The sequence below is a fragment of the Zingiber officinale genome, chromosome 8A (genome assembly GCF_018446385.1).
Source record: "Zingiber officinale cultivar Zhangliang chromosome 8A, Zo_v1.1, whole genome shotgun sequence".
NCBI lineage: Eukaryota > Viridiplantae > Streptophyta > Magnoliopsida > Zingiberales > Zingiberaceae > Zingiber > Zingiber officinale.
In genome coordinates this window covers 109,826,730-109,844,410 of record NC_056000.1, presented here as the reverse complement: position 1 = coordinate 109,844,410, position 17,681 = coordinate 109,826,730, and the positions used below count along the sequence as shown (strand labels likewise).

Sequence of the window (17,681 nt, the reverse complement as noted above, 5' to 3'; positions counted from 1 at the left end):
TTGGCCCAAGAACCGTACCCGATCCACTGCAAAGATTATGAAATTATCTTTTTATTTTATTAAAAAAGTCTGATTTTTCAATAATTAATTTTTGGTGAAGACTAAAATTAAATTATGTTAATATTTTTTTTATATCAAAATAAATTTAAGACTTATATAAAAAATATATACTCTCTAGTCTCACATCTTAGAATTGACAATATCGAGAATGAAAAAACTTTTTTAAATACGCACATTAGAAAACAATTCGTTATAGTGTATTCATGTGACAAAAGGCGATTCACTCGCCCCCAGCGTCTCCATCAACCCGTCCTTAGGTCAACACGGAGGAGGTAAATCACGGGTGGCTACTAGCCATTAGCGCAAATGGTCAAGATATAAGGGAGGTTATGCTCGATCATGACGAGTTTCGACTTCAAAACTTCATGTGGCAATACTCCATGTTTTAATCATTGCACCGCCCCGAGGGGACTCGTTATAGTGTATTCATGTACATATACAACATGTGTGCGATGACTAATTATATATTAAAAAAAAAGTCAAATAGTATCGTCGATTAAAACACACAATAATTGTGGCAAGGGAGATCACAATTTACTCCTGGGGCTATAGGCAACCAGGTTTAAATCTCACTACACATTAACTTTTAATATTAGATTGTCTATCAAAATCCATTTATACTTTGCAATTTATTTTAATAGTAGATGAAAAAAATCATAATTTATAATATATTATTTTTTTAGTACAGCTTAATGCAACAATAAGTAAAACATGACATATGCTTGAATGGTATCATATGTTCCTTCAAACTAAATTCAAGTTAATTGGATATCTAAGATTCGAATATCAATTATAACATAGTACAAAAATATTCCTCTACTAGAATAATAAATTTAAGAATACTAGTTGTAAATTTAAGAATGCTGGTTGTTTAGATGATCTTTACGAGTACTTTTTGGTTGTTTAGATGATCTTTACGAGTATTTTTCGATTTACCTTGATGATAGATCACCTCTAAGATTAATTGGTTCAAAATTAATTATTATTTTTTACACAAATACAACTTTTGCGGTCTATAAAGAAAGAAGATTAATTTGGGCTAAAGCTTACCTTTTTTAGTATAACAGTTAACTCTGAAATCACGAAAAAAAGTTAACTATGTCACAACGAAAACAGACAGTGCCATTAGTAGATAAGGAAATTGAAACAGAAAAAACCACCTGTGGCTATATACTCACTTGGAAGATAATAGGAATGACCACACAGGTGTTTTTTTACAAGAAGCATATTGCTCGGAGGTTGGATCCTATGTCCCGAGAATTCTCTATCTCGGTGTCCCACTTGCTAAATGCTAAAAAATTAAACAGTGTCAAAAACGTGCAAAGCTCGTGACTCTACTTTACCCTCCCAAAATCCACCGTCAACCTCGTGCTTTTATTGTGTTCTGTACCCTAAAAAACCTTTGGCATCGACGACTCCAACAACCATCAAGGTCGGATTCCTCCGCCATCTGTGACATCTCCGCCATCTCCAACGTGGTCCTCTGTCATCTCCGTCCACTCCACCATCTTCGACGTGGTCCGCCACCGAATGAATCATTGCAGCTCCGTCCCCTCCCTTTGTCGACTCTAGCAGCTCCGACTTCCCCTCCCTTCGTCGACTCCAGCAGCTCCAGCTTCCCCTCGCTTCGTCGACTCCAACAGCTCTAACTTCCCCTCCAACTCCAGCAGGTCCGACTTCCCCTCCCTTGGTCGACTCCAGCAGGTTCGGCTTCCCCTCCCTTTGTCGACTCCAACAACTCCGCCTTACCCTCCCTTTGTCAACTCCAGCAAGTCTGTATCTCCATCGTGGTCCTCCACCATTGTCGTAGCTCCATTCTTTTTGCCCTGAAATATTAGTGACCCAAGATATTCCTAATTCTCAACATCAATGTTCAAGTTATTATAACTTTAATTAAGTCATAAATTGGTGTTTCTAACAAGACATTTGGTGTCAATTATCCTTCTATTTTCCTCTTTACCTTCCGTTCAAATTTTATAGTTTATACCCTCCTTTCAAGTGAAATTGTATTTTACTTAAATGCATATGCATGAAATGTTGACCCTATATAAGTTGAAATGCTTGTCTAGGTTGTGATTGCGCCCTAATTTCTTTCTTCAACAACCAATAGATATGAGATTATTTTAGGGTAGACTTTTAGAAGTTTGATTAGAATGAGTTAGAACTTAGAAGGATTAATAGAGTGGGGCTATGCCTCAAATTGAACTCCTCAATGATCTAAAGCATGTTTTCTTTAACCAAACTGAGTAATGTCGAGCCTAGGATGACCGGCTCAGCCCCATGAAAGTTTTCCACCGGTCACCAAGGTAAATCGGGAAGCGTTCGCTGCGAACAGCCCAGGAGCCCAGCATCCTTTAGTTGTGTGCCCCATTTGGAGGAAAAATTTAAACAAATTCGCCATAGTTGGGGCTCGAACTGCGGGTGCCTGGGTGACAACCTGGATGCCTTGCCGCTGCACCATAGCCCCGGGGGTTGCTCCAATTCATTTTCATTATACTACATAAGTTCTTTTTGCACCTAATCTTATGAATATATATTTCTTGGTTGTTTTTTTAGGCCTAATTGTAATTATCATGGAGTTGTCATTGGTTGAATCTACGAATTGTCGTAGGTTGAGTTTTTATGCAAACAAAGACCGTTGAGATGATGAGTTTGATGTTATTGATGAGGGTATGGACTCTACCATGTTATTGATGAGTTCTGACCCATCTATCATAGAAGAATTGATACCAAAAATGGATATGGAATTTAAGACAAAAGAGGAAGCCTATGAATTTTATTTTAAATATGTTAAACAAGTTGGATTTGGTATAAGGAGCAAAAGCCACAATGATAAATTGGGTAAATTAGTTGACAGAATTTTTTGTTGTAAAGCGCAAGGTAAAAGGGGAAAAGACAAACAAGATGTTTATGTGAAATCAAGTCGTCCTGAAACAAAATTTGGTTGTGAGACTAAAATGAAGGTTAGTTGTCGAAAAAATGGAAACTTGACTGTGGAGCAATTTGTTAAAGAGCATAATCATTATATTTCAAGTCCAAATAAAACTCACATCTACCGATGTTATAGAAATATATCTTCTTCTGCGGCGATACAGATTGAGATGGGAAGTTACGTGGGAATCCCCTCCAAAAACATCTCATGATCTTATGGTGAGACAAATAGGTGGGAGAGAGAATTAGGTCTTATTCCTGAAGATTACAAAAACTACTTGTGATCCAAAAGAACAAGAAATATGAGAGTTGGTGACACAGAAGGTGTATTGAAATTTTTTACAAAAAATGTAGTTCGATGATCCCAACTTTTTTTACGCTATTCAAGTTGATGAAGATGATTCGATAACTAATATTTTTTAGTGTGATGCTAAGATGAGAGTTGATTATGAAAATTTTGGAGATGTTGTTTGATTTGACACAACCTACAGGAAGAATAATGAAAGTCGTCCAATTGTGTTGTTTGTAGGTGTTAATCATCATAAGCAATCCATAATTTTTGGAGCAGATTTATTATATGATGAAACATCTTTGACGTTTGAGCAGGTCAGGCTCAAGGCATAAGCCATTAAGGTCTATGCCTAGAGCCCCAATATTATTGGGGATCATTGATTAAATAATTAAGTAGAGACATTAAAAAAAATTAAATTGAGTCATTAATATTAATTAATGATATCATACACATTAATAAATATCATGTTAACCCATTAATGTCATCTTATTAATTAATTCATTATTCCTATTTACACATTACACGTATTCTTATTTCCTCAATTACAATTAGCCAAGATTTTATTTTATTTTATCTTATTTCCTCATAATTGTACATAGCCAAGATTTTATTCTATTTAATTATATATCTTATAAAATTAATAAACTCTTTCCTTCTCAATATCTCTAAAAAAAAACCCTAATTGTTCTTTCACCAATGCTTCGTGTTTATTCCTTTTCTCCTCAATAATTTTATATGTTTATATTCTCTCGCCGATATCTTTTTTCTTTTCTCATCAATAATTTTTTTGTACGTTTATGCTCTCTCGCCGATGATACTCTCAGAGAACGCTCTTTTCCTCCCTCGTTGATAATATTTCTTTCTTACTCTTTCTTTTTTTTCCTCGATAATAACATGAATCAGAGATTTTTTTTATCCATACAACGTAAAGTAAAATGCTTCATTAAAAAAAATCAAAATTAAAATTAATAAAATTTTATTTATGTCCAATGTCTCAAAAAGATTAAATAATTTAACAGTGTTAAAAAAATATCTAAATATTAGCGAGAAAACTAAATTTTATATAAAAATAATATTTTATTTTTTAAAAAATAAATCAATTTTTTTTTAAATCGATCATTGTCAATCCCAAATTCAAATGAAAAAAACTTGAGAATTTTTTTTTAAAATATATTAAAGGATTTTTTTTAATTTATTTTTGTCTAGGACCTCAGGGAATCTTGAGACGACCCTGCGTTTGAGTGGTTGTTTGATACATTTACCAAAGTTATGTGTGAGAAAAAATCAATAACTATTCTTATAGATCAAGATGCAGCAATGGTAAAGTTTTTAGCTTCTAGATGGCCTAAAAGGCTAAAACACATCATCGTTTGTGTATTTGACAGATTTATCAAAATGCCGCAATACATTTGAGTGAAGTTTTTTTTTATTTCAAAGAGTTTACTAAAGATTTTTCTTCATGTATATATGATTTTGACGAAGAGGAACATTTGTCGTCCATATACTAAAATTCATTTTTCTTTTATGCGAAATAAACATCTCAATCAATCATTGTCTTCAAGTATATACTTGGTCAACATCATTTTCCAAGCTGAAATAAAATTTTCCTCTTCATCAAAATAATATATACACGAAGAAAAATCTTTAGTAAAGTCTTTGAAATCAGAAAACACCGTGAACCTATTTGAAATCCTCTTTCCAAGGATTTAACTATTAAGCTAATAATTATAACATATAATGCCTAATTAGTAAGATATAAATCATAGTCCAGTATATATATAAATGTGTTTACAGTAATTAAAGTCAGCCTATAAACTTTGGCAAGCCTCTCGAGAGATCTGAGACATGCAAACTTGTATACCCATTGAGTTGCATGTCTGACTCTTTAGTTAAACCTTCATTCGACTCCACCCAAGCATTGCCCCCGTCTTGACAAAAGTTCTCGCTAAACCTCCCAACACATCTTACCTATGACAAACAAAAACCCATCTCAAGTTCTGTCGATCTCCACCTTATGCTTCCTTTTCTGAAGATCCATTGACATACCTTAAGAGGAGTGACTGATTTCTCAGTGTATCTCAGACCAACTATTCTGATCCCAAGTTGGCTCAACTGATCCAGATTGAAATAGGTCAACTTTATAAAATATCGGAGGCAACATTAACTATTTGTTTTCCCTTCTTTTCTTTTGTGTTTTTGCTAATTTTATATCTACTCTCTGTCTCTATCTCTCTCTCTCTCAAGTTGTCTGTACCTCTATGTGTTAATCACTATTCCAAAGACTAGTAACTATTTATAATTTACTTCTTTCGTGTTGGTGCTAAGACGGATTAACGAGAGCACTGGGGACGAACATATTCGTCTTTTTTGCCACCATGTACCTACATAACTTCACGAGAACAGGAATGAGGGAACAAAGAAAAGGGAAGAGGGACGGAGAAGGGTAAAAGTTGGAATAAATAGTTTTTTTTTTTTTGGCAGTAAAGTAGTTTTAAAAAATATTAACTAAAAAATGATTGTTTTATGGGGGAAAAAATTGTAACTAATCGAAATCCCAGAAGATAAATATAAAATTTCATAAAATCTATGATTTAATATCACAATTATACAAGATAGTATATCTGTTAATTTCATAAAATCTATGACTTAAAAAACATATAAAGAATCTTTCACAAGTAAACAAGGGGAAAACCAAGAAGGCTACCAAAACAGTTGGTGCAGCAAACCAAAGAATAGATCTTTCCTTCATTGAAATAGATTCAACCTCATTTATTTGGTAATGGTAGCCATGGAATGATATAAACCAAGGTTTTCCATCATGCCTCCCAGAAAAAGCAGGCAAACTGTTTTTTGAGGAGCGTACTTGATTGTCCAAGTCAAACTTCTCAAGCTCTATATTGTTAACCTCAAGCTCAGTAGAGGATGATGGGCCTTCAGAGGTAGCAGGACAAATTAGACACTTGGCCAGAAACTGGCTATTCGTTCTGAAATACCTATCGAAAGTCTAGTCTTGATCAGTTACATACACATGTGCACATCAGCAATCTAAGAAAACAAAGAAAAAATATGCTATTATCAGAAGAAAATGCACCTTTCTCTCTATGCAGGTTATTCTCATACGATCAGTACATCCAAATGAAGCCGACTGAAAAGAAGAAATTATCAAAATGTAATTATAGTTAAAGAATATAGAATTTGCTGCAAATAGGATCAAGTTGATGAAAAACTACTATATCACTCTATACAGAACAAATATTATATAGCAAAGAAACAAATTAGAAATTCAGAAACTAGTTAATTTTAAATATAGTTAGAGGTTAAATCATGTTTAAAACCCATACTGCTCAACTCAGTCCTAGTGGAAAGATAATTATGTAGCAGTTGGGCAAAGATTGGCATATACCCAATGACTAGCATGTACCAACTACTACCCAGACACTGAAAAAGGTGATCACATTACTAACTGAATGGTTTGATCTAGTTGACCAATAGTATGTACAAATATAGATGGTCATTTATGCTTGTCCACAATAGCAAACCTCACCCTATGACATTTCTACATCATACAAAGAAGTATTTATAGGAACTCACAGATCATAATATCAAAATGTTACAATGACTTTTATAACTTAAAACAGTTTAAATTTCAACCGTTTATTAGCACAAATCTAGAAACCACATTTTCTATAGGTGATGTTAGGTCTCTAAGAATATAGTAATTACATTAACCATTATGTTTACAAAATATTGCAGCTAATAGGATAACAATGATGTCTTGAGAAGGGTTGATAAAGGGAGACCAGAAATTACATATGGTAACTATAAAGATTGTGACACCCTCCAAACTCGAATGAAATGGTTAAATACTATGCCTCAACCTCAAATCTGAATTCAAAGACAGGCTCCAAATAGTAGATCTTGTGCAAAATTTCAAACGCACATACAGTGGTAACCAAGATGCACACCTGCAGATAGTGCAGCAAGCCTCTATTTGGAGGGAATGCAGGACTGCAAACAGCAGTTAAGGCGCTAGTCACCTTCTCTCAGAGATCGGGAGGTGTTCCTTGCAATTGGGGGAGTGCAGTAACAATTTCAGATATACTCCTGCTTGCAAATTCAAGAGATCAGCTTTGCCTTTCCAAGGTCACCTTCTCCTCCAAGTCACATGGTGGAGCTAGGGAAAAAAAACAGCATCATTTGTTGAGGAATAGATGGGTAGCAAGTGTAAACTATGCCAAAAACCTCCTTACCCCAGCTTGTTGGAATGATAAATTGTGTGGGAAGAAGTATGGCAACAAAATTAATCAGTAGAAATTTTGGGCCTTCATCAGGCTCTCCTTCGAAACTTTCATTAGAGGCAATGAAATTGGAATTTATACCCAAACATATGCCTTGTAGGAAGCTGAGTTAATTAAATCACTTTCCATAGCAGATCTAACTTCAAAACATGTATGCTCAATTTCAAATGATGTATACCTTTTATTTGCTCAGAGGATTTCCACAATATGATGTAAAGACCAAACAAAAGATTACTATGATTATTCTTTTCCTTATTTTACTTTTTCTGCCTGATGTACCTGATTGCCAAAGGACCACAGATATAAATTTCTAAGAAGTTTTTGTTCTAAAAGGTGGTCCTGATGATCATTATATTACAAGGAACTAACTTGTCATCATTTTGCAGGTCAAATGTGTACAAAAGTATACTTCTCACAGTAGTTTGCTAGGTGAAACCAACCATTTGTTTCATTTGAAAGTTCTATTTCCTAAAGTTGTTTTGATGCTCTACATCATCTACAACAATAGTGCACATGACTCTCTCAGTTTACCCAAATTTGAGTTCATGAGTCGCAAATAGAGGTCTTGTCCTCCACCTCATCTCAGTATCCATCAATTACCCCATCCAAACCAAGCAATGTCTAATGGTTCAGTTCTCCTGAGTCACTTCAGCAAAAGCACAAGTTGTACAGGAACAATTATTGATGCATTTGGATACTGCAGTCACTAAGGTTCGTATTTCCACAGTACACAAAGGAGTCTGCCAATTTTCCCTTCCAATCTCTGAAAACCAACTTTGTCACCACACTGAAGAGCCATCTTCCTAGTACATGGTTGAGTGGTTGCCAAAAATCCCATTGATTCTGAAACTTAGGCTCGAAACTTTCCAAAATGCATCATGCAATTGCTGCATGTGCATGCAATTTCTTGTATTTCACGATATCTGCTACATGAAATTCAGAGACAGCATCCACACATCTTCCTTGGGTGTTCTGTCATAGAAAAGTTTTTGTTGCAATATACTGGCATACAGGATGTTTAGAAGTAAGGAAGTGTTAAATAGTTTTATCAGGAAACTTTTTCAGAGGCATGTCTCCTGAAAACTTCTAGTTTAACCCTGAGGCTATCTGGTGATTCCTATTTATATTTATCATTACCAAGGAATCAAATCTCACACAGTGATTTCCAAATTCTCGTGTTAAGAAGCAAACACAGATTTTTCCTTTTTCAATCACCATCAGCCTCTTCCTTGTCGCGCTTGAATGAAGCCTTTTGATATCTCAACCTGTCAATCTCCTTCTCAAGAAAATCCAAGATTGTATCAGTCACGTGGTTTGGGGAGCATCCTGCAGCCAACATTTTCCTCAAAAAGTTATAGGCTTCCTTCACTTTGCCAGCCTTAGCATGCACCTCTATTAAGGTATTAAAGGTCACAACATCTGGATTGATACCACTAGTAATCATTTGCTTGAAAAGTTGATTGGCCTCATCTAGTCTTTTGGCCTTTCCCAATGCATGAATGAAAGTATTGTACATCACAATGTCGAGATACCCACCTTTCTTCAACAGCTGATCAAGAACTGCACTTGCAAGCTCTGCCTTTCCTATCTTCCCCAATCCTTGGATTATTAGATTATAGGTTGCAATGTCAGCAGGACATAATTTGTCTCCCATCTCCTGAAGAATTTTCCATGCTTCAGTCAAATATCCCTTCTTGATGAATGAAGTCAACAAAGAATTGTAGGTATAGCTCACAGGTTGCGTTCCCAGCGAGGCAAAGATTTCAAACAACTTACAAGCAAAGCTTAGCTTACCTTTTGCTAAAAATATTGGCATATATGTATTAACCATATCAATATCAAAAGAATCAATTCGATTCTCTTCTACTCTCAGTCCTCTAAAGTCAGTTAATTTCTGAGAAGTATTCTCAAAAGAATGAGATCTGTCAGCAAGTTTATCCAGGTAGAGTGTCAAAGACCACTCATCTTTTGACTCGGTATCGCAAGTGGCAGCATCGGTGTTCATGCTAGGTGCTGAGTTGATCCAATTCATAATATCACTAAGGTTGGCAACAACGGGAAACATTGAGGTGTAGTCCTTGCTCTTGTCCTGTGGTCCTTTCATCAGGGAGTCCATGCTAGCCTTCCACCTGAGAACACTTGGCAACACAGCACTGTCCCTCACATACTTCGTAAGTTGTTCTGGCGAGTCCCATGTCCCATATTTGTGCAAAGCAATAAGTAGAGATGTAATTGTAACCAGATCGACCATCAACCCTCTTTCTTCCATCTCCTTCACCAATTCAAGTGCTTCTTCCACCTTGCCTTCCTTACACAGGTGTTGAACAACAATGCTGTATGTGATGGCATCCACAAATTGACCTTTTTTCTTCAATTCAATGAACAGAGTGAAGCCAGCAGCTTGTCTTCCGTTTTTAAACAATCCATCAATCAAAATGTTGTAGGAATAGCATGAGGCCCGGATCCCCTCAGAGACCATTTTCTCAAACAATTGGCATGCCTCATTTAGCTTTCGGACCTTCAGAAGACCATCTAGAAGGGTGTTGTAGAGGGCAGTGTCAGCACGCACATTATTGTACTCCATTTCATTGAACACTCGGCAAGCTTCATCGAGACGGTAGGTTTTGCAGCAACCATTGATCAGTGTGAGGTAAGTGAACTTATCAGGTCCAAGACCACCTTCCTTCATCTCCTGGTAGACGATCAATGCATCAGTAATCTTCCCCACATAACAGAGGGATCCTAAGATTGAATTGTAGGTACAGAGATCGGGAAGCACTTGGGGTTCCTTCGTCTTCAACTCCTTGAAGAGGCCAAGAGCAAGATTCAAATCGCCCCAGGATCCAAAGGCATGGATGCAAATATTATAGGTCCAAATATCAAAAAGAAAACCCTTTTGGCACAATTCGTCAAACAGTGAGCGGAAATCGTCCCTCCTATCGGCCTTCCTCAGCGCGACCAGTAACTGATTGCAGGGCAGGGCGTCGGGTACGATGGATGCGCGGAGGATCTTGCGAAGCAGGGAAAGGGCGAGCGAGAGCTGCGACTTCTGAAGCAGTGCGAGAACGATGGAGGTGTATGTGCTGGGAGTGAGAAGCACGGCGGCTGCGCTGGGGCCAACTAGCTCCTCGGCATCCGCGAGGGCGTAAATAGCCGAATCGAAGCGGCCGCAGCGGAGGAAGGCATCGAGGACGGAACGGAAAGTGTGGGGATCGACGGCGATGGGGGAGCAAGAGAGGGCCTGCCGGAGGAGTGGACGGAGCGGGTCGAGGAGAGGCGGTCGGGAGTGGGAGAGAGAGCGGAGGAGGACGGAGAATGCCGAACGGGAGGGGGTGTAGCCGGCGGAGGAGATGGCCCATCGAAAGAAGGAAAGCTTGGCAGAGGCGGGGAGGGAGGGACGGCGGAGGACGTGGAGAGCGGCTGCTTCGGGGAGGGGACCGTCGACCCTCGGGGTGGCAGCGGGCGATTGTGAGAAGGAACTGGAGAGGGCGGCAGCCAGAAGGAGGTGGGCGAGGTCGGAAGCCGGCGGCGACGCGGCTTGGTTGGAAAAGGTGGCTCGGGCCGCCGAGCCATGGCGCATCGAAGAAGAAAGGGAGGAGCCAAATTTGATTTCCGGTTCAAGTTTTAAAATTATGACGACGAATATGATGATACTAAAAAGACCTAACCAAGACGATGACTGAGATAATAATAAGACCTAACCAATATGAAATCAAATAAACCACCCTAATAAAAAAGGGAATTGTCAAATGCCATTAAATTTAATAGATTTTTAAAATACCCTTAATATTTTAATAAAGTTAAATCTCCCAATATTTCCATTTTATAATTAAAATTATGGAATTTGAAAATAAAAAAAATAAATTAAGGGAATTTTAATGTTAATGAAACATAGGGACATTATGAGAAATGTTCGAATGATCATTTCCTGGACTGTGGATTTTTTTCAGATTAAAATGGTGTTAAAGAAGACTTTTGAGGAGTTTGTAATACTGAGATAGGCTGTACGAGTTGAGTTATGTAAATGGACACATAGATCGGAATGTAGCCTAAGAGAGGTTAGGATGGATTGGGCAATATTGATGTTGGAAATTTTTCGTGAGGCGGGACGAGAGAGATTGTTACTGTAGGACCTTTGGTATTGTCTGACTAGATTTGGAGGATGCCAAATGTTGACTAGGTGCAGTTGAATGTGGATGCAGGCTATGACGAGGAGAGGGACAAATTTAGTGTTGGAGTGATCGCTGCAGATGTGTACGGTTGGATTCTGGGCGTTAAGGCTAAGGTTATTCAATGTCCGAGATTGGCGAAGGGGGTTGAGTTGTTGGCAATTCGATATAGAATTGATCTAGGTGCGCTACTGAGCATTCGTAATATTTGCATCTATATAGACTCTCTTTTGGCAGTTCAAGCGATAAATTACTCGAAGAGGGAATTGAGTCCAAATGGTATGTTAGTAATGAAAATTCAGTGGCTTCTGACTAGCTATGAGTTTGCTCCTCTGTTACATATTAGAAGAACAACGAACAGAGTGACATATTAATTATTAGAACTAAAAAAATTAAGGGGGTGTAATCTGAATAATTTTCATTGACTTTTTTTTTAATAATAGACTTTTGTGAAGTTGATTGATTTTTATTGACTTGTATAAAATCTCGCGTAGTTATGAAAAAAATTCTATGGAATTCTATAGACTTTTTTGCAAGACTTTTACCGATATTTATAAACTTTTTTATAGAAATTTGTGAATTTATGAGAAAGAAAAATTCGTTTCGTTATTGCCAGTATGATAAACATCGCTCCACATTCGATTCGTTATTGTATCTCTCCATGTATTAACATTTGCTCGTTGTTGTTCTTGAGTATCAGATAATTGATCAAAGCAATGCCACCATAAACTTCTTCTTGTAAGGATGATGAAATTTCATTATCTAGTTCAACTAAAAATTCATCAGAACGACGCTTTTTACAAAAAAAAAAAAAAAATTATGCAATTCGATAAAGCCAAACTTTTTAAAATAAAATTTTTTATTTTAAAAAAGACCGTAAACTTTAAAAAAAATTAAAGAAAAATTAAAAAAGGGTAAACTAAAAAAACATAAACTAGAAAAACGGTAAATTAAAAAAATCGTAAACTAAAAAAAAAATGTAAAGAAAAACATAAACTTTTAAAGAAAACTTAAATTAAAAAAAACGTAAAGAAAAAAATGTAAAAGTTAAAAAATCATAAACTAAAAAAACGTTAAGTAAAAACTTAGAAAAACCTAAACTAAAAAAACATATATTTCAAAAAAAAAAAAACGTAAACTTAAAAAAAATAGAGAAAAGTGTAAAATTAAAAAAATAGTAATAAAGTAAAAAAAAAAAAAACATGTATAGTTAGTTTTGCAATAGAGGGTAACATTCCAAGTAATCTCTTATTCTCTATAGTAGACCGCCGATGTGATCAAGATAGTGAAGAAATAACATCGAGAACAGTGTTAAATTTGATCAAGGTGGTAAAGATTCTTTGTTGAATGTGTCAAGTTGGACTGTGTACTATTGTATTGGTAGACTCTGAACAAGGCTCAAAGAAATAATCAAAATCGAGGAGTGGAAAGAGAAAGGACTTATTCATAAAAAATTAAAATGATTTGAAGTCTATAGAAATATAAGGGTGAGGAGAAGATTTTTTTATTTTATATTTCAACTTGTACCAAGTATTTTGGAGAGCTCTCATTGGTTAAAATTTATATTTAAGAAATTCTAAAAAAATCCATGAAAATCTATTAAAATTTTGGATACCAAAAGATTTTCATAGAGTTTTAAAAAGTCGAGTTTGAATACCACATGACTTTTTAAAACTATAAAAATTCAATTTGGATACCATTGGATTTCTATAGAGTTTATAAAAGTCTAGATTGAATGCACCTACATTTTTAAAATCTACAAAATTCATTCAAAGTCCAACATTGAATACACCCCCTAAGATATCTTCAGTATGAAATATTTTTTAATTCCAAATAATTCTCATTATTTCCTTAAAAAAATCTCATACTGATAAAGATATCTTTCCCTTATAAATTCATGATCCTTCCCATATGAGACTTTATTTACAATCCAACAATCTCCCCTCAAACGAAGAACGTAACCGCTCTCTTAAGACTATCTGATATCTTTCCCTTATAAGTCCATGATCCTTTCTATGTGAGACTTTATTTGCAACAATTGTAACCCAATAACCCCCCTCAAAAGAAGGACCGCTCTCTTAAGACTATCCGATATCTTTCCCTTATAAGTTTATAATCCTTTCCATGTTTGACTTTGTTTGCAACAATTGCAGCCTAATAATTCCCCCTCAAATGAAGAATCGCTCTCTCAAGCCTATCCAATATCTTTCCCTTACAATTCGACCGCTCTCTACCTGGTGTTCAGTCCAACCAGTCTATTAGGACTTCCTTGCCTAGCCACAATAAGGACTTCTCTATCGGTGTTTGGTCATCTTGATCCAGACATGGGAGCTCCCACTGATACCAATTGTTAAGATCAAAATAATTAAGATATCTCCACAATGATATAATATTTTCTACTTTGGGCTAAGCCCTCATAGTTTTATTTTTTGATTCTATCTAAAAAGTCTTATATCAATAGAGATATCTTTTCCTTTTAGATTCATGATCCTTTTCATATGTTTTTAATGTGAAACTATTGTAACCCAATATTTATTATCACGGAGAATACTTAATTCTATCACTAGACGAGATTTATCTTCACTGGCTTATGCAAATTGTAGTAATCGATTTGACGTCTTCATCTCGATGAATTCATGATAGTATTTGGTTAAAAAAAAACAAAAAAAAAAACCAAAAAATTAGGAACATTTTGAAGAAAAAAAGTTATTAAATTTGTAGAATGTGTTTAAAATTATTGTAAAAAGTAATTATAAAAAATAGGATTAATCTCTCTATTTGGCCTCCAATGGTGTAATTGTGCTGGTCGGATCAACTTCAGGTTTTGATATTTGTGCCGAGGGTTTTTCAAATAGATCTTGCATGGTAGTTTCATATATGTGCATGTGAATGTGCATATATTTGGATAAATTAATATAGAGTTTATAGAGCGCATGATTTTACGAAGGTAAGGTGATGATGATGACGACGACTTAGTGTGGCTAAAAAAAAAAAAAAAATGTGGAACCGCCACATCAGCGGCCCCCCTAGAGCCGGTCCCACGGATATGGAGGGAGGTAAATGCAGGTACACAGGTGGAAAGTGCATAGCGGAGACGTTAACCCCAGGCAGTGACACCCCGGGGATCGACCCCTGGACCTTTCAGCCACAGAACCATGTAACTTAGTGTGGCTAAGGTGACACGCTCCCTAGCTTAAAAGTCCATGGAGATAAAAAAAAATTACGACTAAGGCTAGAAGACGAGAAGCACGATGATATTGGAGCGGTTTTGAAGCATGACTTGACATGACCAAGTTGATAGTTTGATAATTTGATTTTCATAGAGATTGAAGAATGATGGAATGAGATATCTCAAAACATCAATGGCAATGTTGAGGATAATTATATTGGTGGAGGTGCACTGCCTAGGTGAAAAGTGAAAGATGACACGTGGAGCTAACCAAAGGCACGGTGCATCAAGGACAAGTACTTAAGAGCATCCACAGTGGTTAAATCTTCACTGTGAACTCCTTCGTTGTCACGTCTGTACCACATCAAAAGTTAAAAACCTCACACCTCTTTCCACTATCAAAAAACCTCTCAACAACTCCTTCATGGGTCCCACACTTTTCATTATATATAATTCTCATTTATCCTTCATATTTTACATTATACACCATTAAATTTTTATAAAATTTAAATTTACCACTTGCTAACATGAAATAACATTAATAATTTAAAAAAAAACATAAATATTACATTGCATCAAATAAAAAGACATATATTATAATAATATATAAAAATAAACGTAAACTCATCTACACCAGGCCATGTCTCTGTTTAATTTTTTCCACCATTTTTTCATGTAAATAAAGTTGTCCTGGTGTCATCTCACTGGTATCCTTCATAATAATTTCATAATCCTTATGAAAGATCTTGGCTTCCCGCAGAGCCATTTTTTGCATTTGATATTCTTTAATATCTTGTCATTCTTTGTCGATGTTATGTTCCATTGTGTCGCCCTCTCTGGCTTTAGATTTGCCCTTCCTCTTCGCTGCCTTTTGCCCTATCGGACGAATGCGGACTTCAGAGTCATTTAAATCAACACTTGTATCTGGATTTGATGTTGAAGTGTTTCCTCCTGACTCGGATGTCCTTGCCTTCTTGTTAGAGTAATGAGCAACTGATTGTGGAGTATATTTCTCGTAGTCTTTGAGAACCCTCCACACATGTATATACTTAAAATCCTTGTTATTGTTGTTGGCTTTCCACATATTCAGTGCATTCTCCAACACATTTTCGTCACTCCAACCGCTTTGCCGATGAGTATAAAAATTATTATAAGTTGCAGAAATTCATTTACCATCGGTGCAAACCTGTAATAATGTGATTTCAGACGCTGATAACTTCTCGTCATAGATCCAGTGGAGCGATGTTTGTTGTAGTAATCACCAATACGTTTCCAAAAAGTTTGATCCTTCTGGTCATTACCAATGATTGCATTAGTGCTTATAGTTGCCCATGACTTCGCAAGGACCACATCTTCATCGGGAGACCAGAATCTTCTTTTCGATTCATTTTCCTCCAGCTCAACTTCACGCTCTTCTTGTAATGAGTGTGGTGGCACCTGAGTTGCTGGAACAGATGATGGCGTTAGAGATTCTTTGTCGCTGATAGATGGATCAATAGTCGCCCTTCTAGATTCATTCGAAAGTATGACAGGTGGTTGATTAGGAGAAACCCCGTAAGGATAAGACATCCCAAGTTGGCTACCCATTGCTGACCAGTCTTGGGATGAATACATACCAAATGGAGCTGAGGCGGTGTTACTTTGATTCCACGGCTGAAAAAAATTTTGAGAACTTTGGGAATTTGGAAACTTTGGAGAATATTGTGGAACATATGAAATATTTTGAAAATTTGGAGGATATTGTGGTTGAGAGAAAAAATGAGGATATTGGATATTTGGAGGAATGCGAGTATTTTGAGAAGATGTATTTCCTTCCGTATTTGAAGAATTCAAAAGATTCGTAAAGGAAGTATTGAGATTTTCATCCATCTCGAATACAAATAGGGAATGAAAGGAAGAATTGAGTTGAGAGCAAAGATAGCAATGGAATGAATGGAATGAATGAAATAGATCTCATATTTATAGATTTTTTATATATTAAAAAATTAAATTATAACCGTTGAACAACGGCTAAAAATTAGCCGTTGCTCAACGGCTGTGCTCACTGAAATGAGAAGCAGGTACCAGACTTTTTGATTTTTTTTTAATTATTAAAAAAATAAAAAAAAATTAAAAGACGAAGAAGCGGCAGAGCCGCTTCTTCGTTTTAATCAAAAAACCTCCCTCCACTATGGGAGGGAGGTTTTTCACTCAGTCCACGTCACAGTGGGAGCTCGGAAAGAGCTCCCACTGTGGTTGCTCTAATGGGAAATGACTATGATGGCAAAGTCAAGCTCCATAGGTGAGCTCTAGCAAGATATAAGAGTTCAGAGGCTTATACGCATGAGCAAGGGTAAAATCTCAACTTAGATGATACACGATCATTAAGATGAATTTCACTTAACTTTACTTTACTCAGGTAATCAACCAATGAACAAGTTATCTCTATTCAGGATTGAGTTGACTAGATAGTCAATGAGATGGAGTTAATCAACTGATACTAACATCCAGTCGGCTAATGTTACAATAAGAAAATAGGACACCCCCATTAATTTGACAAAGTTGCATTACAACAAACAGATGACCTAAGGATTATAGTGCCCCATGGTAGAATACAATCAACTTAGGTAGTTGTTAACAGATTCAGGCTAAAGTGATAAAAGAAGGTAGTTGATCAATAATAGATTAGGTTGTTGGAAATGTCAATAGAATAAAGTGGTAGAGACGAAAAGATTCTATTGTGTATGAGTTGTTAGTCCCACATTAGAAGTCTCTTGACTTTA

General features: G+C 36.1%; 2 protein-coding genes across 3 annotated transcripts; both read right to left on the bottom strand.

The window, feature by feature from the left end:
• Positions 1-5,899: 5,899 nt before the first annotated feature.
• On the bottom strand, positions 5,900-11,200 carry LOC122009937 (pentatricopeptide repeat-containing protein At4g01570). Of its 2 annotated transcripts, none has more exons than XM_042566256.1 (4): positions 7,534-11,200; positions 7,249-7,457; positions 6,375-6,428; positions 5,900-6,287 (listed from the first exon to the last, which is right to left on the bottom strand). In XM_042566256.1, the coding sequence occupies exon 1, from the start codon at positions 11,159-11,161 to the stop codon at positions 8,789-8,791; it is 2,373 nt and encodes a 790-aa protein (XP_042422190.1). In that variant the 5' UTR covers positions 11,162-11,200; the 3' UTR covers positions 5,900-6,287; positions 6,375-6,428; positions 7,249-7,457; positions 7,534-8,788. The 2 variants fall into 2 exon arrangements, with proteins under 2 accessions (XP_042422190.1, XP_042422189.1); XM_042566255.1 differs by having other exon boundaries at positions 5,901-6,276.
• A 4,515-nt stretch (positions 11,201-15,715) lies between these two features.
• On the bottom strand, positions 15,716-16,506 carry LOC122011121. The gene is made up of 2 exons (XM_042567549.1): positions 16,106-16,506; positions 15,716-15,950 (listed from the first exon to the last, which is right to left on the bottom strand). The coding sequence occupies exons 1-2, from the start codon at positions 16,504-16,506 to the stop codon at positions 15,716-15,718; spliced, it is 636 nt and encodes a 211-aa protein (XP_042423483.1).
• Positions 16,507-17,681: the final 1,175 nt, after the last annotated feature.

Excerpts from the sequence above, each read along its gene's own strand:
- LOC122009937 (XM_042566256.1), bottom strand. The coding sequence starts at position 11,161 with ATGCGCCATGGCTCGGCGGCCCGAGCCACCTTTTCCAACCAAGCCGCG.
- LOC122011121 (XM_042567549.1), bottom strand. The coding sequence starts at position 16,506 with ATGGGTAGCCAACTTGGGATGTCTTATCCTTACGGGGTTTCTCCTAAT. Across the intron at positions 15,951-16,105 it reads CTGAAATCACATTATTACAG|GGTTCTCAAAGACTACGAGA; the intron begins GTTTGCACCGAT and ends ACATGTGTGGAG.